The sequence below is a fragment of the Argiope bruennichi genome, chromosome 7 (assembly GCF_947563725.1).
Source record: "Argiope bruennichi chromosome 7, qqArgBrue1.1, whole genome shotgun sequence".
Classification (NCBI taxonomy): domain Eukaryota; kingdom Metazoa; phylum Arthropoda; class Arachnida; order Araneae; family Araneidae; genus Argiope; species Argiope bruennichi.
This window is the reverse complement of record NC_079157.1, coordinates 88988343-89010954: the sequence shown is the minus strand read 5'-3', so window position 1 is coordinate 89010954 and position 22612 is coordinate 88988343. Positions and strand designations below refer to the sequence as shown.

The window sequence follows — 22612 nt, the reverse complement described above, 5'->3', positions numbered from 1 at the left end:
TCCTTATTCTAAGAACCTAAGTGAATCCTAAGTAATTACCTAAGTTCTCGCTTTAGGTCAGAATAGTCTTGTTGCCTAAGCAGCTTTTCCGCTAAGTCTTTGATGACTCTGTCTTTTTCTGTCACTGCGTCCTGAAGTTGAGCTATCTGTAAAAATAAATATATACTTCATCGAACCTTTGATGCGAACTATTTGAAAAGAACAAACATTTTATTGAATATTTGATTAAGAGAAATAACAAAATTTTTACAGGTACAATCATTTTATGAAACATAGGAATTGCAAGTTAAAAGCTAACGATTAGTGAGCGTAGAGCAAAAATTGAGCAAAACAGTCAACAGTCCCTTTTTTCCATGTTTTAGTTTAAATTGGCAGGAAACAAATAGTGAAAATATAGTTTACACACCAAGTTGTGATAAAAATCCATCTCATATCTTATCATAGCTATCCAGATGCCTTCAACGACCAGATGCTCACCCACTATATTAATAACACTAAATAATTCAATAGCATCAACCAAGTTTGTTAAACTAAACCTTATCAACACCAAATGAAAATACAATTTTAAATTATACTTACAAATAGATATAAAGTGGGTGGTTAGTTATGCATACAAAATTATTTGGAGAATAACATTGGTAAAATCAGTTCAGTTGGTGGGGCTGGGGATTGTGTTAAGGTTATATTTTGTGATATCTTGAGAAAAAAAAGAAGGCGAAGAGAGGCAGAGCAGATTGTTACGTAATGCTTAATATATCCTTGATGATGCCATCATCCTATAAACTAAATCGTTGTTTTGAGCTAGATTAAATAAATCAAAATAACCGCAATATAATCTTGAGATTTTCGTCTAATTCTGAGGACGTTTTATTTACGCATTGAAAAAAGAATACATCATTTTATAGGATTCAAACAACGCTGCTATACAGTAAAAAGTAATACAATGTTGCCATTCAAAGAATAACCTATGAATAATAAAATCAAACAATAATTATAATTAATTGTAACAACAATATCTAACAGTGATCGTTAATGACTATCTAAACGTCATAAGCTTTCAAATGAAATAAAAATTTACGAAATCGGACATGTGTTTGGGTTTTTGTTTTATATATTTAATTATTAGTATATTTAATTTTATATTTATTTTTGACAAATATATTTTACTTTATTGCACCAGTCATGAATTTGATAATCCTGAAATGTATCTTATACAAATGATTGAATATAGAAACAAATCTTACTCACTTTTGAAGTACTAATTTCTTTAAGATTGTTGATACTTGATTGAAGCCTTTGCATTTCGTCAACCAAATGAGATACCTATAATAGAAATCATCTAATTTTGTTAATTATTCAATGTTCCTCTTTTTTAAAAAGCAGAAAATAGCATAATAATATTTCATTAAAAATAACTGCAATTAATATTTTTAAAGATTCTTAAGATATGAACATATTATTAAAAATATGACACTATTTTATGTTTATTAGAAAAAAAAAGAAAGTAATGGAAATGGAATGAGTAGAAACATTTTTGCTTTTATTTTAGTATTCAAATAGTTTTAAAAAATGTATTTTTCTTCCTAGTATATATTGTTAATTGTACAGATGCAATTAAATAAAATGAAATTAATTAAAATAGATGCAATTAAAAACAAATCCTTCTCTTCGTTTCCTAACTTCGTTTTTGAAATTTATGAAAAATATCTTTCTGAGCTAAGAAGCACCTGAGTGAGTGATCATATTATTGACTATATTAGATACCTTAAAACTTACATGTGTAATCGAAGAAATTGAATTTTATTTTGATTGAATTTTTAAACGATATAAATACCAGAGGGAATAAAGGTCGAAACTTATTAAATTATTCTATATTTTACACATCCGAAATCCGAAAAGATTATTATATTAAAGAATTTTTTCGAGAAGATCTTTAAAATTAGAATATTATTTCTTGCTTAAAATATAAAAAGCAGTGGAAATGAAATCTTTCAATTCTGCATAAAAAGAGGTATTCATTAACAAAGAAAATCAATGTTATTAAATAAAATTATTGCGAGCAATAATATTTACCAAGTCATTTTCAATTGTCTCCCCGCAGTCGGTAGTTAATTCTTAATTCAATATTTCATTGGAATAAATATTTTGTTTTTTGTTGATAAATAGAATTAAAATGCATAATATTTCATCCAATTTAAGAGAGAAATTTTGAGATTTTCTCTTATTTAGGATACCGGTTCTGGAATTTTGATTATATAATAATTTTCGATCATTTTAATTTAAAAAAATAATAATAATTTAAATGTACATGTTGTAATTAAAGGTCTGATATGTAATAAATTTTATTTGTTTTTTGAGATGCACTAAAATTGCTACAATTTACATAGCTGATTCATAAAAATGAGGTTTAATCATGTTGTCAGCTCAGTTTTGAAAATCATGAAAATTCAACAAAAAGATGATAATTTTAAAAATAAAGTGAAATGCCATATTGTTTCACATCGAAAAAGTTATCATTATTTTCTTTTTCGAAAAACGCTCGTATTATCCACTAAAATTAATGAAAAATATATTCACTTTCACTTTGTTTCAATAATAAAGAAATTGTCAGAAAAATTGTTATAATAATAATGAGATACGTATTTTGTGATGAAATAGTGGCGAGTTAAAAAAGATTAATTATCTTTAAAATATTAAATAATTTTTTTTAAAAAAAATTAAGAGAAATTGAGGAGAAAAAAAATACAAGTATAGATTTGCCCAAAATAAAAGAATGTTTACAAATTTTATCTTTTTCTGTCTAGAAAGAAAATTGTTTTGACAAACATGTGTTAATGCCAAACACTTTTACATAAATATTGCTGATTCCATTTCACCACGTTATTTGCTGTTGGAAAAAAAAAAAATGATTCGATGATTGACACATAATTTAATCCTTATCAGAAACTTTTCTTCCGTTTTTTTTTTCTAAAGATATGAAGGATTCTATGAAAAATAAAATTGCAACAGGAGCGGATATATAAAAGCATTCAGATTTAAAGTTCCTGTAAGTAAGTAAGAAGGTATTTTAAAATAAACGTAGAAAAAGCAGGATAGCTTAATTGATGCTATCTATTATTTTTCAGCTTTTTTCAACAATAATTAATACTGTATCAACTCTTGTTTTTACAAAAAATGGCTAGAATAGATTTATATTCTTTAACATAGGACATAAAAAATATATTTTAACATAACATAATTAACAAAGAGCGTTATTTTTCAAGAAATTCATCAAGTACAAAACGTTCAGAGTTTACTTAAGAGATGGCAGCACATACCTCTCTTTTCTTGGTAGCAAGTTCCATGTGCAGATTGATGGAGCCTATGAGAGTATCTGGCGATTGCGTCATTCGCTCCTCCTCCTCTCGACGTCCGATGCGATCTTTCATCTGCTCTTCATCTTCACACTCATCATTCAGGCACTCCTCTCCTAGTGCTGCCCTCTGACGGGAGGCAGAAAAAAGGGATTATTAAATAACTCATGACACACGTTTTCCTGGACAGAGTACTGTTACTATATCGATACATTTAATAACACAATTGTAAAATTTATGTATTTAGTGTATGCAAGATTAGTGCATAACATTTTATATATTGATATTTTGCAAATGATATATGCTCTAAAAAAATTAAAAGATATTCAGAACTTTAATCCAAAGCATCATATCGCAGCGCATGCGCATAAATACAGTTATTAAAACAATGTAAAGTATTGTTGTAAATTACATTGAAAATATTTTTAATTTATTAAAATTAGCGAAAACTTTTAAAAAATAAAACTGATATCACTGAAAAATTGGCCCATTTCTTACTTTGTCGCATTTAGAAAACAAATATAAATATTGCAATCGTCCAGAAATTTGACCTAGAAACTCTGACGACAGGTATCAGAACTTCCATGAGTGTGAAAAACACATTTTTGAAATTATGTCTATCGCTCCGTCTGTCTGTTTGCGAGCACGAAAACTTAAAAATGCTATGAGCTAGGCTGATGAAATTTGGTATAAGGGCTTGATAACAAATTTCTAGTTACATTTTGAATGAAAAAAAGATCGATACTCTTAGAAATCTTTTATTATTATCATTTTTTTTAAAAGTGGTGTAAAAATGGTTTCAGTGTAGTAATAAGTTTTGATGTTATATTAACATTTTGATCGATTTTTATTCAAAAAAATAATTAAGATTTTGAAAGAATATTTCTTATTGACGACCTATTGTCCAAAAGAAATTACTTGTCAAATTTGTGTGATTCTGTTGAAAGTTTTGAACGATATCTTAAATGTGTATTTCACAACACGTGCATCGCAATTTTGATATAATAAGCTATTCTATAAGCATTATTCATGCTGAAATAATTACTGTATCGCTTCTGAAAGCATTTATTTAGGATTTTAGAAGCGATATGGAAATTACTTATTGGAATTCACTTTTAATATGTTTAGGAAAACGTTTATATTGCATTTATCTTTTTTGGGACTAAAGAGATAGGTTGATACATTCAGGAGAAAAAAAACCCCATTAATTTTAAATATTGCATAAAAGCTAATCACTCTGACCATTTTAATTAATACATTTCCGCCGTTTACACATATAAAAAAGATTTAAACAAAATATATCACATTTTAATGTTAAATACTTTTCTTCGGTTAGACCTTTTGCCATGGAATCCCAATTATATAAAAGAGTGATATATTTCATTCCGATCATGGGTAGAAAACGGGAGGATATGCTGCTCTAAATATTTTACAAAATATTTATAAGAAATTCACTAAATTAAATATACAGTGCTGAATATTCCTATAGTTTTTAAGAAAGTCAAAACCTTAACTTTTTTCCAAGAGCAGAAACTATGCCGTTGATTACGAATTTAAAATTTAGTAAAACAGACTCAGAAGTGGATGCAACGCTGCAAAGCATAAACTTATAATCCTTTTCTTTATTTGATTTTTCAATATTTATTACGAATTTCAGTCTAAGCAATTCATGTTTGCAGAGTTTATAAATAATTAATTATTTCGGACTGTTTCAAATTTTGTCATTATTTGAAAGCTTTTTAATAATTTATAGTGACTTCTTATCTCCAGAATTTCATGAAAAATGTGCGATTCAATCGAATAATTAATTATGTACATTCGGCGCATCAAGTAAATTTATTGAGAAATCGAATTAGAATCTACATAAACGTAAAATAAACAATTATTTCAAATTGTTTTCAAAATTAGTGAATTAAATTAGTCATTCAAAATGAGTGAAAAACTTTTACATGAATATGATTTGATTATTTCAGAGTTTTGACTTTCACTTTTAATGTTGGTTTCTTTGATTTCTTAATGTCAATGTTTTCAGTTAATAAATTTGGAATCAATTATTGGAAAAGTAAATAATTTTTTACCTTATCTTCAAAATAAACAAAATCTATTTATAGAATACTGCCAGTTTGTTTGACGAGCTACTTTTCTCTGATTTTTTCTATTTAAATAATCAGTACATGATATGAATTTATATGTTAGTGATGCAATTATGTACTTATGGCTATTATAAATTTCTAAAAATAAAGGTAATATTTTTTTTTCCCTTAGCGCATGCGAATAGTTACAATGATTAAAAATATATATAATATTTTTAACACGCTCAAAATTTTTATGATTGTCGTTTTTTTGTCACTTTAAATATTTGGGAAGAAAACTGAAAATATATTTCTGAACCAGTGGAAATGATCTTCTTGAAATTTCCTTACGTACACTTATAAATGTATTTGTTTTTATTAACAGTATGTCATTGGAGAATTATAGTTACGAAAGAGCCTATTAGAGTGCAATCTTTGACGATTAATCGCTAAGATGCATTTAATATCCAAGTTCCAGAAAACCGAATGTCCATTCTAGGCGTCTTTTTTTTTAGACTCAATAAAATTAAAATTTGACGCAGAACTACAATTATAGGCACAAAATCCCATAACAAATTTCATATATTCAAGTCATTGGGTTTTTGAGTCATTGTCTTTACATTTTTGTGAAAGTACGGACTGACAAATGAGCAACTCCTTGATGAATTTGGTTTCAAAATCGTGGAATTTCTCGTACCATTTGTATGCAACATATAGGAATCATTTTTCCTACTGGATTGGGTTCACATTCGTTTATCTGGACTAGAGCAGTCTGAGTCAGTTTAAATGGACAATTCTTTTGCTGGATCTGACTTGAAATCTGTTGAATAATTATAAGACAGTGTTGCTTTCGTTTGAATTATGAAAGCAAAGTGGATAAATTCTTTATAGGAATAAAAGTTCACCAAAAAAGAGTTATTGTATCATTGCCGCACAAATGCAAATATCATAGTCCATTCTTCGTAATATTCTGAAAAATCGTGAAGCTTTTTGTAATCAACAAGAAATAAACTTTGATGATTCCGATGACATCGAATGAAATAAGTGAAGCATTTGAAAATTTGAGACAAGACGTGCATCATTCAAATAGCTAATACGAACAATATATAAATGAACTGTTAAGATATAATTGTAGATAAGCAACACTTAAGGGATTTAAAAAAAATTTTTAAAAACATATAGCTCCGAGATAAGTGTTTTTCCTCTTTTCCCTTGATGCTATTAAAATATAGTTGATTTTATCCAATTTGGTTATTGTTATCAGTTGGTTAATGTTATAAAAATTCCGAAATGTTATCAAGCCCCGAAATGAATATATTAAGCGATAGCTATTCTAAAACATTTATGGAAATTAGCAATTAGAACTTAGATATTATTTGGCGTAATTCATTATGTTTATTTTCAAAGATTTAATAATCTTTAATTTTTTTAAATGTCTAACAACCCAGTTCATTTTGTTCCCTATCTATCTCTTGTAGCACAGCTATTTTTCCTTTTCAGATAGTTTGAGAATTTGGAACATTCAATTACCTTAAATACCCGAAACTCGAATTTTTCTTAATAAATACTTAAAATATATATCTCATTCATATGAAAATGAGTATTTTTATCTTAATCAATTAGAAACATATGTAAGCGCAGTTTTAAATCTATACGATATTCCTTTATTTCAAAATAAATAATCAATAAATGCAGTACATTTATGATATTCATTTATTTAATAAAGAATTCCAAATAAGCAATAAGATTTTTTTAAAATTTTGTATTTGAAGATGTCCTGTCAAAAATAATTATTCAGCTATATATGTGCAGTAAATTATTTACCATTTTTTGACACAAAGTTGATGTATTGTAAAGGTAACGTGTGTGTGTTAGATATCTGTAGTAACTAAGTTATTGTATACGATACATTTGTATCTTAAAAGTAAGGTATCACAAGTCTAATTCTGCTGAATTTGATATTTTTATAATATTTGCATTATTCCTTCAGCATTTTCAGATGAATAAAATACCGCTGTTGTAGGTAACAAATAAGTAAATAAAATATAGCGAGTAATATAATATGCTCTAGGATTTCTTTTAGCTCCTCCATAAAATGTTGTTACTTATGATAGCTTATCTTTAATATTACTGATATTACAAATGAAGATGGAATTTATTTCCTATCTCTTTATGTTACAATGAAGATAAATAGTATCAATTTTGTAAACGAATCTTAGTTTTGGTAAGAAATAACAATGAAAAAAAACAGCATTTGATTAAACAGACAACCTTATATTGATCACATCATATCCTTGTTAGTTGTTAAATTTTTTATGTTAGTATTTTGAATTAAGGCGGTGAAATTGTGTAAAGATATTTTGAATAAGCATTTTTTATTTATTGAATATCGCAACCAATTAATAATTATTCAAAATTGTAATGACATCATAAAGGAGCTAAATAGATATATTTTTTTTGGATAATAATGAAAATTTGAAAAAAACTCTTAGAAAATCTTTCTTGAAAATAAAGATAATAATTTGATAAATATATATTAGTTGCTAAATCTGTGCACCAAATTTTATCTACTTAGCTCTTTATCGAGTTCACTTGCACTCGAAGCGACAAACCTCCTTCGAATGGATTTCGCTCAAAATTTGATAGAAATCTACACATTTAGTCATAATTCCATATACTAAATTTCACCTGTCTAGATCAAAGCAGTTTTTGAGTTATCGTGTTCACTGAAGACATATAGACAGACATAATGCTAAAACTGTATTTTTCGAACTCAGGAAGATCTGAAACGTAGAGACTCGTCAAAATCTCGATTTCGAATTTTTTAAAGGTTACACTATTTCCTCTATGACGAGAAAGACGAATACTTGAGCACTTTCTGTATGACGTATACGAGAAAATAATAAAAATTTCTCTATATTACAACTTTACACCTGTACCTATAAGTAGATAATAGTAATCTATACTACTATTATAAATGTGAAAGTTTGGATGAATGTTTGTTAGTCAATCACGCCAGAACGGCTGAACAGAATTGAATGAAATTTAGCTGAGAGATAGATTATAATTTGGAATAGGACATAGGCTACTATTTATTCCGTTTAATGGAGTGGTTAATTGTTTATTCATTAAAAACTAACTTTCCCGCCAAAAATCGACAAATGAGTAAAGCTTCAGTGTTTTTTTCCCCCACGCCAATAAGATTAGGCTTAACATGATTTTGACTATTATTTCAAACGATTCTGTTTATTTTCTTAGTGTTCTATATATTTAAAATTAAACATCATTAATGAATCGATCTTTCGGATTCATTCTGAAGTACTTTTGAATTAAAATAAAATAAAATAAAGGAAATTAAAAATTTATAATCTATATTGCATTATCCCAATTGGCGTAGAAAATTCACACATTTGTGTTGCCCCAATTGGCGTTGAAAATTCACGCATGCGCAGGAGTAACAAAAGGTAAAGCCATTGATGCTATAAATTCCATCTATTTCCACGCGTACGAAGTCGCGGGTAAAAGCTAGTTAAACATAAAGAGGTGGAGCATTGATTATAGGTCAAGGGTATGCAAGTATGAAAAGATTAAGAAACGTAATGAAATGATAACATCAGAAAACCAAATGCATGGAATATGAAGCTTCTCTCAGATCATTTTATTCGTTATTAATCCTTCCAGAGTTGAATTCATGCGCATGCTTTCACTGCATTCACAACCCCAAAGTCTCCAAGCACCGGTACCGATGCAAAACGAATCTTTTCATAACAAAAGGCATCAAAAGTAAAATGTGATAGTCTTTATTCGCTTCCTCCCTTGTTATGTTTGCTCAAATACCCAACATATCTCGAACGCCATAGGACGTGGAAAATTTTGATAATCAAAAATATGCCCCGCTACATCTAACAATGAGCCCTGCGGAGAACTGTAATCGTCCGAAGCAGGCGCTTATTGCGTGTGCCGCGTATAGAGCAAAGGGGATAAATATTTTTCGAATAGGACTTCGGGGATCAATTGGAGGTGCATTTTCATATGATTTGCTGATCGGGGGGCGTTGGCAAGATGCAGGCGATTAATGTAAATTAACAACATTGAGTTCAGCGTGCTTCATTAACCCTAATGAGAGAGAACTTTTCTAGAGATAACGTCACATAATGGAAGTAGGTCCATAATCGGGAAAAGTTATGGAAAGTTGGAGTAGATATGTGTGCCCTATATGCATGAAAATCAACCCAATGGACTGGCGGTGTTATTAGGGATGGCTTGTAGAGTGAAGAGTGGTTTTTATTTGTGAAATGTATCCGTCCATAATGGAATGACTACTCAAAAAATAAATTATTGTTATGTTATACCGCTTTTGATTCACGGGAATTTTGGCTACATAGTAATTGTATCAATTTCACGTAACTTGGTTTTAATGATTTTCTTCAATTGCCATGTTATTTATTACTTTCTCGTATAAGTTGTATGGAAAAAAAATAGCAATCGTCAAAGAATTGGAACCCCACGTTTCGACAAATCTCCACGTTTTAGACCTCCCCTGAGTTCGAAAAACAGATTTTTAGAAAATGTCCGTCTGATTGTCTGTATGTGACAAAGATAACTCAAAAACTCGTTGAACTAGTCGGTTGAAATTTGATATACGATTGATACGAAATTTGATACTTTGTACCAAATTCTCATTAAAGTCCTTTATTTTTTGGAGGCCCTCAAAATAAATCTTTGCCGTTGTCCCCTGCCTCAAGAAATGGATTGATCAATGTTTTTTTTTTTTTCTCGTATATGTAGTATAGTGAAAGTATTGTAATCTTCAAAAGACTGGAATTCGATATTTTGACGAATTCACCACGTTTTATACTTCCCAGCGTTCGAAAAACACATTTTTCGAAAATGTTTATCTGTCTGTGACAAAGATAACTGAAAAACGCTTTGAACTAAAAGAATGAAATTTGGCATACGGTCTTTTCACTAAATTTGCAGCTTTTTATCAAATGTTGAGTAAAATATGCTCAGAGGAAGTCCATCTGTCCAGCTGTTCGAATATAAGTTAACACGAGAATTACAAACCGGAGAGAGCTAGATAGATAAGATTCGGCTAACAGATTTAATATTTATAATGTAGACACCTGTCATATTTTGAGACAAATCCATTTAAGAGTTGACTGTCTGTCGGTCTGTACTTTCAGTAACATGTAAACGCGATCATTCAAAAACGCAATGACTTCAATATATCAAACACAGCATGGGATTTTGTGACTACAAGTGTAATGCAATGTCATATTTTTGTTTCATTCAGTTGAGAAAAATGTGTCTAAAACACAAATTCGATTTTTTAATACTATTAACCGTATGCCAGGAATTAATCGCCAAATAACTCGCCAAGGATGACACGATAGTTTAATAGAAATGCTAAATTCACGCCAAAAGATAATATTTCATAACTATTACATGCCAATGCCATGTAAAGCGGTCTCTGGCATGATATGTTTATTAGAGTGGATGCGAGAAAGTTTTCGGGAGACCACTTCCGCTGGTTTTTATTTTAGAACCTTCTACGGTTATGCTCTTTATGCTATACGCCTCTTTCAATTTTTAATTATTTCACCTGAAATTTGAAGTTTGGTTTTAAAAGAGAAGCGATTAAACTTTAATCAGTTCAATTAATCCACAACTAATCGATTTGTTTATTGAATCGAAGCATGATAATAAAAAATATAAGGCCAGAAAAGAAGGATTCAACATTAAAGTTTCGTGTGTACGACAAAACATTTTTCATGATTTACGCAAGATGTAAGAGGATTCTTCAATGAAAAGTTCCATGATTTTATAAAGATATATTCAACTTAATAGAATAAGAAAGAAAACGCCAAAATAAAATGGCCAGAGTTGTTGTTTCTAATGGCACTTGACTAAGTCAGCCATTTTAAGCCAAGGGAGCGTCTCTTGTTTTAAGTAGCGCCAACTAGGGCCAACAGTGCGTCTTAGCTACTCACGCATCACATTCGCTTGCACAACCCCTTTTTACAGGTGGGCACATTCACACATCTCGCAGATAGAACAGATGAAGAACGACCATGCCCGAACCGGGACTGGAAACCAGGACGCCCACATTACGGGGAAGACGCGCTACCCCTATGCCAGTACGCCGGCAAAATGGACTGAGTATAAATGCTTATAAATGCCCGAAAGCTTTTTTAAAACAAAATCTTTATTGCTTACTTTTGAAGCTAAATGTTAGTTGTAATTGTCAAAGTAATCAAAAATTTTATTTAAAGAAATGCTTGTAACAGAAGTCTAGCCATTATGGAAAAATAGGCCAAATCTGCATATATGGGTATCATCAATGGAAAAAAAACCCCAGAGTGAAACAGTAGTAGCAACATAAAATCAATTGGGTTTCACTTACAATAAGGAATATATACAATATACTTAAAAACATCATTAAAACTTTTTTTGAATCTAGACTAAAAAAATGTAAGGCAAATAAAACTAACATCATTGAGAAAATATTTTTTTTATTTTAAAATGGTGTAAAAAATAATAAACGTTAAATTTACACTTAAATTTTGATTGATTAAAACGTAAAAAAGTTTAAAAGTGTACATTCCTGACATCCAAAATACACACGTGCTAGGTGCGGAAGCTTTAGGTCAAACGGTTTGGTCAGAAGAGACAGAGAACACGCACACAGACACATAATTTCCTTTATTGTTTGTAGTGATAAAGATGTTTTTTTAATAGGCCATGATCCAATTGTTTCAAGTTTATATCGTTTCAAATTAACCGAGTCACAAAATTCTATATGTGGTTCAAAAGATCAATGTGGCCCACCAAGCTTTTAATTGCATTTATGCTTGAGAATTTCATTTAAACTGACCTACAGATAATTGGTTAAAAATTTTAGTTAATTATTAAGTGTAATCTGGTGAAACTGTAAGAAATTTGTAGGATTTTTTGCTGCATCTGCTATAAATCTCTGAGTGAAGAGGGTTTCTCGGAAAAATATAGCTTTGATTCTTCTAACGTTTTGGGAGAACTTGATTTCTTTTTAAGAAATTTTAAATTTAAAAACTTGTGTTTTGAATAGTCATAAATACTGTAAAGACGTTTTATTTTTAAAATTTTTAATCTTTGTTTATTCTTGCCATTTCTGTATTTTAATTTGATAATATTGCCGGAATTGGTAATTAATATTTTGGCATTTGCTCTGCTTTTTGTATTTCTGTCGTTGTTTTTGTATTTTTTGTGTTATTCAGTACTGATTCAAAGTTTTATTATATATATATATATATATATATTTTATATTTGTTCGAATTTCTTACCATTTGTAACAGTGCTTTACGTTGTCTGTTTGGTTGTCAGTGATTACAAATAAATAAATAAGATCTACCACAAAGTGAAAAAAGCAACTTAATTCTTTTATATTCTATCGATATAGATTATACAAGGTAATTACATCGCCATTTTGAAAGATTATGTCTCTGAACTAAAAACAATATAAAATATCTCTGGGCAACTCCTCATTCTAAGTTTTATAGTGCATAGAGCCGCGCGGTCATTCTTTGGAGATGTTCCAAAATTGAGGAATTTTACGGAAAAACTTACCCAAATTATTTTCTTATGGTCCGAAACAGGTTTAATTTTTGATTACTGAATATTGCGTTACCTTGCGAGTACCAAGGAATGTTCACTCCTCTCATTAAATAACCACGGTTCTCAGTTATGAAACTTATCCCGATATAACTGTTGTGTTGCTCTAAAATATTAAATTTAGTTTAATGTATTTAAAATAAGTAGCATTTTCCTAATAACTTAACAATTTATTCTTCCCTTCCTTTGTTTAATAATATATAATTTAGTTTAATATATTTCTAATATTCTACGTATATATATATAGTTTAATTTAATAATTAATAAAATATTAAATTTAGTTTAATATATTTAAAATAAGTAGCATTTTCCTAATAACTTAACAAATTTATTCTTCCCTTCCTTTGTTTATACTAACAACAAATATTTTTAGAATATCTCAGTTCTCACCATCGAATAGCAGTGAAAAGAATTAAATAACATTTATTCCGGAATATCTAATAAAAATCCGATGGCGTTTTTGCAATTTTCAAGTAATTCGATTCCAAAGCAGTTACAAATACAAAAAATTCTGTTTTCAAAGTTGATCTCATTGCTTCTTTCTTATTTGTTTCTAGTTGATTTATTTTGCCCTAAGGCAACTCGCCAAAGCAACCTATAATTTTAGAGAATTTAATATTTTGCATTTTGGCAACCAAATAAAATTTACTGGACTAAAAATCAGGGCAATTTCGGCATTATTTTCACTAATTTTTCATTGAGAATAACATACTTTATATAAACAGTGGACTGTGAGCCAAATGTCGTTCGTAATCGAGCAATAAGATATGTCTAGAAATCTGTATAAGTAGAATATTAGAAATCTTGACACTAAATTTAATTAGAATGAATATTCTTTTTTTCTGAAAAACTATAACATAAATTCAATTATTTATGTTAATTTCTGCAATTTAGGTCCTCCTACTTTTTATCGCTACTTCATCGCTAACTCTATTACTGATAGAGATTAATGCATTTTGTGTCCGAGTTTGTATGTTGGCGTTCTACAGACCAGACGATTTGACCTTGTTTTAAAACATGGTTTATATATACTTTGAAGGATAGAACTGTGTATCTCGGTGGAATATTTTTTGAAAATTTAATTGAGTTTTTATTAATTAAAAATTGAGCCAAAATTTGCCTTTTTTTTTTCACAATATTTTTTTGAAAACATTGCAACTTAAAAAAGTGTTTTACAGGATTTTAAAATTAAAAAAAAATTATCTTTATAATGATATCAATTTTTTGCCGTATAATTTTTCAACTTTTAAATAATTAAAAAATATCTTAATTGTATTTTACAACAATACATTTCATTTTTGAAGTTGAAGCTCAAAACTTTTACAGTGTTGCCACCAATATTTCATCCTGTGTCTTTTTCAATTGTTGATAAACAAAATATGAAGATTCAGCTTATTTTCCCATGTTGAGTAGGTTTCGGTACAAATTAGTTTTAGTCAATCCAATGCAGTTTCAATCAATAAAATTTTAAAAATTTTATTATTCTTATTGTTACGAAATTTCCGGGGTTCGTTTGGATAGTGGGAGTTATATGGTGTGGAGAAAGCTCAATCACCAGGCGGCAGTAGAAAATAAAACAACGACGTTTATTTACACTAAGGCCCACAGGACAGCACAAAAGACGACAACTATATACAGCACAAAATTATCTTCAGCCGAGACGTGCAGCATACAACATTATACACAGCAGCATACAACAGTATACACAGCAGCTCTACTTCGTCGCTGCTCCCCTAGTCCCTGGAAGACGAGTTCTTCACCGTCGCTTCCGACTACTCTTCGACTCCACTGGTCCACGACCCAATTCACCACTGCCCGGCAGCTGCGGGTGCTTCCTTTTATAGGTCTTAGGAGGCGGGGCTAGAAGCCTCTCAACCAATCGGGAACGTTCGAGGCGTGTCTCTGTTCCTACTGGACGGTCGGGAAAATTCTCGATGTTTCGGGTATAATCTATTTTGGCGCCAAAGTCGCCAAATTCGTCGCCAAGTCGCCAAATAATCGCCAAGTTCTGGGACCTCCTATGGAACCCACTATGCTGGGAAGCCGCATCGTAGATTCGTAACATTATAATTAAAGTTTAATTTCAAAATCATGGAATGAGGAATTTTTTTTTAATTGCGCTCTTTTTTAAATATTGCTGCTTTTCCCTGTGATATAAATGCATATATAATCACAATCACAAATTGACTACTCCGACTCAGCCTGAGGCACTCGGATAAAATTGAATGACCTTAGCGACAGTAACACTGGGAGGAACTGTGGTCGACCACGGTACAACCCTTCCCTTGGGAAGTACATCCCGTCATCGGTAGGAGATAGTCAACCCCACCTTTTTCTCTCCTCACCAGGGTGGTGAGAACCAATCACTCAACCGGAAGCTTCTCATACTCCATTTTGAGGCTCCCCCCCAAATGGGATTAATTGCTTGTATAAAGATATTGACAAAAAAATCAGGAAAATGCATAGCACAATGAACAAAAGCTCCTATAACAGTACAAGTTATTTATGCATCTGTCATTATTGGGAGTGTAAAAATATTTTGCTGCGAAATCATTAAAACGTAATTGCGCAAGATATTTAATTGAAATTTTTGGCAATAATTAATCTAGCGAAACAATTGCCTCCAAAGGTAGTTAATGTTATAATATTTGGCACAATTTAATCTTTTCAACTATTTCATATTGTATTCATTCGAAATAATCAACTCAGTTTTAGACTACTATACATAATTGAATTATATTTTACATTTAACTCTTCCTATTTCAAAATCACCCAGCATAAATATATACAAGCTCAATATTTAGATTGTTATCTTAAATAACTAGAACATTATGGCAACAGAATATACGAATTTATCTAAGATGAACAAACTATTACTTTTAGATGTCTTACTTTACAAAAGATCCAGATTCACTTGTTCCCCGAAATAGTTTCCAAAGAACCAATGGCACATAAAATTGAAAATCCATACTTTTTCTTTCTCCTCAACTCTTCCGAATTTATTCCTCCGTGCTCTATAACAACCACTACAACTTCCACTATCGCATAATGGTTTCGGAAGGGATTCAATAACGTTCTCAGTGTGGAAAATCCGATAGAACCCTATAGGATTTAGGGATCTCGCTATTTCCATACAGCCAAGCATGGGGTATTGGCAATAAGGATCGAAGATCTAAGTTTTTATCAAAACGGAAACATTTCCATTACAATATCCATAGAAAACCGGAACAGCCAGCAATAAATAGCTTCCGTTTACATGAAATCGTTCGAGAAATATTCCTGTATGAATATTTTTTTCGCCTACTGTTCTACCAGAAGAAGGATTCTACGGACCGAGTGGTGGCTCCATGAAAATGGGCACGGTTTATATCAATATTATACACTGAGTTCTCGGGGGTTGGGAGGCTAATTTACATAGATATAGGAAATTTTACTGCCCTCGACTGTGGGGAGAGTTCTGAAGCCTATTTTTTAGACTAATTGATTGAATTTCCCTTCATGTGTTTAGGGGGAATTTGTGTTTTGGATGTTTGAGTTAAGGCGGTTTTTATGATCGGTGAAGTGACTGCTCTTGAGAGGAGTTGCCATACTAAAAAGATATTTAAATTTTTTTTGGTAAATTAGTATTATGAAGATGTTTTTTTTTTTTGAAAGATAAGGAAAGGAAAAGGATTAAATATTTACTATGACGGGTGTGTTTTGAGTAAATATGGAAATGAAAGCAAAAGTTTGTTATTATAGCAATATTTTTTTGAAAAAATTCAGAAAGAGCTGCTTTCGTTATAAATTTTTCTTTTTCTTTTTCTTTAATACTCAGAAAAGAAAATGAAATATAATCTGCTGGAGTGATTTCAATTGACAATGCAATTGGAAGAAGAAATATAATCGCTTCTTACAAGGATTTATAATTCTATGTGAAAGCTCTAGTAATTAATTCAGGCTCAAATTAAGTCATAGCAATCACATCCCTTCTTGAAAAAGAAGGAAGCCCTTCAGTTGCTCAAAGTATCATATTAATTTAAAACAATTGAAAAGTTCATAACTAATATATTATATCAAAAATAATGTTTGGATTTTTTAAAAACACTTTTATTTAACATAAGTTGTTTCATGTCTGTAAAGCTTTATTTAATTCGTTTACTCGCTCCTGAATGTGTACATATGTACATATATATAAAAAAAAAGATTTATGTGATTTCCACTTGTGACTTCTGTCATTCTTCATTGAAATGCTTCTTTCTCTGTTATTTTTTTTTGATGAACTAGAATTTCGAAATTTTATAGGTGTATTCTGGATGACAATAATATATTCAAAGCTTAATTACCATATCATCTTCAATCAATTAATTAAATTTATATTTCTTTTGAGTGATACAACCTAATAGCGAATTTGAGAAAAAATTATTTCATGAGTAATATAATATTTAAACAAAAATTCAAGGTTTAATAGAAAATCGTTAAAATAAAAAAAAATCAATTTTCATGTTAATATAAGTTTATTTTTAAAAATAGTTTTGATTAGATTTATATGTTAATTCAATTTTAAAGCATTTGATAAGGCTTAGATTTTTCGAGTTAGTTTATATATTTCTGTGATACTGTTTATTTTACACGGGACGGGACTCTTTCTTAATAATCAATGGGTGTGTGCTTTAATAATCAATAAAAATTCCTAAATAGAGAAAAAAGCAAATTGGTGATTTTATTTTCAATAACTTATATATATATATATATATATATATATATATATATATATATATATATATATATATATATATAAGGGAAGATACTTTTAATAGTACTTAAGTATCTTCCCTCGCTCCTAGAAAAGGCAAGAATTAAAAAAATCATTAAAAATTTAGAAAGAGTCCATTTTCTCTTTTTAAAAAAATTGGAAATAGGATGTAAGTAAAACATATTTTTTATTATTACTTTTGTTTTACTTTATTATATTATATTTTTTATATTCTTATATATATTCTTTATTTATTAAAATCAAACATTACTTTTTGCTTTCAAATGTATTGTAGGCTTGTTCTTTTGCTGCTTCTTTTATTGTTTTTAGCTTAAGTATGAAAGAATTGTTTAATTTTGTCGAATACAGAATAATATCTAATAGATACATAATACTTAAGTATCTAATAGATTTTTTTTAAAGAATACTTTTATTTGAAAAAACTGCATCTATTTTGCCGTATTACACAGAAATAATTTATGTCTACTCCATTTAGGTGTATTACCAGATAATTCTGTAAATTTGAAAAGCCTTTATATCCTATTCATATGTGCATAAGTTATGTACCAAAATGTGCGGGATTAAGAGCCGTTTATCTTGCTTGCATTGCTGAAAGGAATGTTATATATATATATATATATATATATATATATATATATATAAAAGAATAACTAAAAATTCAACTATGTGGGAGAAACGAATTAAAATCGGTTTCAAATAAACTCGAATAATGGGAAGAAAAAATGAAATTTTAATAAAATAATCAAGTCTTTTGAATAAACCTTCCAAGGCAAAAAACGTGAAAAAAGAGAATATATTATTCTTGCAATTTTTTCTGTAAAAACTCTATAAATAAACACAATTTAAATTTAACAACGCAGAATAAAAAAAATAAATATAATACTAAGACAATTTTTTAATTCAATTTCATCAATAAAAACTATTTTTTTAATAAAAAATACCTTAATCAAGACATTTTTCTTGTGGCAAAAATATTAGTCAGTAAATAATTTTATAATTCGATTATTGAGTTGTTAGTTAATTGAAGAAAGGCAAAAATGGCTACGGCGGAAACGGAATCACTTCAAATTTCACGAACGAAAACGGCATATATAAAATTAACGGCATATATAAAATTAACGTTTTTACAAAGGAGAAAAAGATCATAAAGCGCAAATGATTTGTGCTTCCTTAATCAATTTTTTTGAAGAAAATGTAATATGATAAATTTCATTTTGAAATAAAAAAAGAAATTTTAAACTATGAGTATTTATATAAATTAGGATTTTTATATCCTTTTAAGAAGCGATTTTTTTTAAAGCTCTGGACTTCCTATATATAAATTTCTTTTTTTTCTTGGACCTATATTATACATATAATGTAGAAAATAAAATTTTTAAAAATAAACCATTACTTTAAAATAAAAAATGAGTCAAGAATAACTGTTTGATAATTTCAGTGTATTATTTTAAACGAAAATGAATTTTAAAATTATTTTTAAAGCTCTAAAATTAGAGAAATCAACAAATGCATAATTTTGCAATTCAAAAGTTAATCTATTGTACCTTTTTTAGTCAGAGAATGGTTTAAGAATTCTTGAAACAGAGTGAACTAAATTCTCTAAGGAAGAATTTAAAAAAAAAAGTATAACTAAATTTTAAATCGATCGAAATATTTATTGTTGTTTATTTTTCTTAGAAGAAAGAAAAATTAATGATAATAAATTAAAATAAATATTCACACCATTTTACATTCAGCTGCTTTAAAAAATCCATTTGGTTTATTTTGATTGTTATATTGAATATTCTCATTCTGTTTGTAAACAGATTAATAAAATCCGGATGTCCGCTTAGGAAACCAGCCGAAACCGGAAACTACAGACAGACCTCACTGAATGCGGAATGGGACCAATGCTCCTCACTCAAATCAGGCACTCCAACTTCAACCAAAATCTGAGTGAGTTTCCCACGAGAATTGTTATCCCTTTTTGCAATCCTTTCCCATAAACAAGTGAAAAGCTTGCAGAATGAAATGAAACAAAAAGTAAAAGGGCTGCATCAGCACTTCAAGCCAGATCAAACAAAACCCTCGAGATTCATGTTTATACTTTCAAACTTTTTAATAGATCGCAAACGGATCCTTCTCTTCTACGTGGAGTAGCTCGCTCGCTCTCTTGGCACCCACGCTACTTGCCCAAGAATTGAAGAGATAAAAGAGCGGAGATCACAGCTGCGGTCGCAGTTATTTTCTTCCATGATGTTCTTTTATAAACTATTTTTTCTTTTTTCAAGTTTTTTTTAAAGGTTTCTCCTATTTTGTTTTGGCCGCCGTGCATTGTGTCTGAGTTTTCGTGAGCAATAAATATGATTCCTTGGAAAAAAAAAAAAAAAGGAGAGGTTTCTTTTGTGAGTTGTTAACCCTTTTGAGTCTTCTACGAAGAAAGAAATGTAAGAAAAGGCAATGTAAAGGTTAATGATTGGAAGGATGACTGAAATAAAAATCGAATTTTCTAATATCACGCGAAAAATGTCTGCGTTTCCAGAACAAAAAAAATTAGAGGAGATTCGAATATACAATTATTCAAAGCAACGATCAAATATCGAAATGTTTTAGGATAGATTCGTCAATTTTTTTAATTCAATTTTTAAAATCTTTTCCGATAACAGCAATAATTAATAAAAAAAAATATTTTTTACTATCATCGCAATTTTTACGGGTATAATTTCAATTATTAAAACAAATAAAAATATTGCAGTAAAATACGCTAAAATAATCGTTAAAAATTTATAGGTAATTAGAAGTTTTATTGTAGCAGTTTTAAAAATGTATAAATATAATTTTTTTAATACAAATAATAATGAATAATTTTATTATACAAATAAAAATATTGCAGTAAGATACACTAAATTTATTTTTTAAATTTATATTTATTAAAAATTATTTTAAATTATTTAAAAACTTGTTAAATTTTAAATTTTTAAAAAATTTATTAAAATTAGAGAAAAAATTGTACAGAAATAAAATTCTTATAATCGAAATTTTTTTTTTCAACATTTTAAATTGTATTAAAATGGCTTTTGTGCAATGCGTATGCGTTGAAAATTTTGGGGGAAAAATATTATAATTAGGATTTATTATTAATTTAAAATCTAATTATATTAGAAAAAATTCTTTAATGTTAAAATTAAAAAAAACAGCATACAGAATAAATCTAGTGTAACTTCGTTGGTGTCTTTAGTTAATCGATAGTTTTTAACAATTTATAATTATACTGATTTTTATATAGGCCACTTAAAGCAAAGATAGATGAATTACAAAGTTAAAATCATAATTTAAAGCTATTGAAAAAATAATTGTTAACCAAAACCATTAGTTAATGAAAAACAATAATCAGTTATGAAATAAAAACCGAAAATTTTAAAATTAATAAATATGTTGATGCCAATAAAGTATTAAGATCCAGAATATAGCTGTGGAAATTTTTGAGCATGAAAAATTTTCCTCCCATTTGTTTCCTCAAACTTTTTCCCCGGAATTTCTAAATTTATCGTAAAATCGAACCAATTTTCCTAGAATAAGATCTAATAGAATACTGAATAATGGTTACGTATTTATTGAGACTATAAATTCATTCTTAATTAATAAATTAATTATATGAGAGACTTTAATACATACATACATACATACACACACACACACACACACACACACACACACACACACACACACACACACACACACACACATTAGATCTTAATTAGTTTTCAAATTTTTATCCCATTTTTTAAATTTAATTCTACACTCGCGCTACAAGAATGCTGACTTCAGCCTTTTCTCAAGCTCCAAGTCAAGGGATAAAACCCCTTACAACATTCTTTTAAAGATACCTAAGATTCTCTTTCTTAAGAAGACACATGTAAAAAGAAATCCTTATCAAAAATCTCATAATAAAATCACTGAAGGGAAAAATTTCTCTCTCTTTTGCTCTTGCGTCGCTATGTAGACTAACGCATGTTTTATGATCGTTTGATTTCATGCACAAATTATGCCTCCCAGAATGAAAAAAATTGAAGTTAAAATTTCAAAAGTCTCTTCTTTTTAACTAAGCATCTGCTAAAACATGTTTACATACGTATTTCATTAAAACCTTTGTAAAAATTACTACTCCCACTAAATGTTTTTAAAAATTATTTAATTTTTTTAACAACTAAAAAGTTTAAAACAAACTGGATTGTTGTCAATATGATATTTATGGGAAAATTATAATTTCTTATATATATATATATATATATAACAATGGCAATCATAAAATTTGTTGGACATTAAGAAGTTTGATTCATAAGAAAGAAAAAAAATGTGATTGATTCTGTCTCCAGACTCGTAAAATCAAACAGCCATCAAGAAACTGACATTGAACACTTGACCATCTTTCACACTCAATACACTTCCACACCACCAGTCCAACATCGCCCTTTTCCTTTCTCATCCCTTCTTCGTTGACAAACCGCTTCAATTACTTTTCCATCCAAGGACGCTATCAATTAGATTCGCTCTATTGAGAAAATGTTAATGCTGAACGTTTTCTACGATTAATCATTTAGCCTTTCAGGCGCGGTGTAAGTTTTCTTTTCTATCTATCTGCTCAATCAATCCCGGAGTTAATGAAACAATCAAGGGACAAGGATTAGGGTTCATTTGCATATCAACTACCTCAGAGCTATGGGTGGCAGGACTGATTATTTCCCCCTCTAAATGGTCTGCGCCCAAGTGATAAATGCCCGAGTATTTGCTTGCTTTATGAA

At 29.1% G+C, this 22612-nt stretch overlaps 1 protein-coding gene across 3 annotated transcripts in view; it reads right to left on the bottom strand.

Moving 5' to 3' along the window:
- LOC129976599 (homeobox protein cut-like) overlaps nucleotides 1-22612 on the bottom strand; it is a 283318-nt gene that overhangs the window by 27670 nt on the left and 233036 nt on the right. For all 3 annotated transcript variants that reach the window (XM_056090238.1, XM_056090240.1, XM_056090241.1), the window contains 3 exons: nucleotides 3318-3482; nucleotides 1249-1323; nucleotides 40-146 (listed from right to left, as the gene is read on the bottom strand). In XM_056090238.1, coding sequence (XP_055946213.1) covers nucleotides 40-146; nucleotides 1249-1323; nucleotides 3318-3482 — 347 coding nt within the window. The remainder of the gene's footprint in view (nucleotides 1-39; nucleotides 147-1248; nucleotides 1324-3317; nucleotides 3483-22612) is intronic.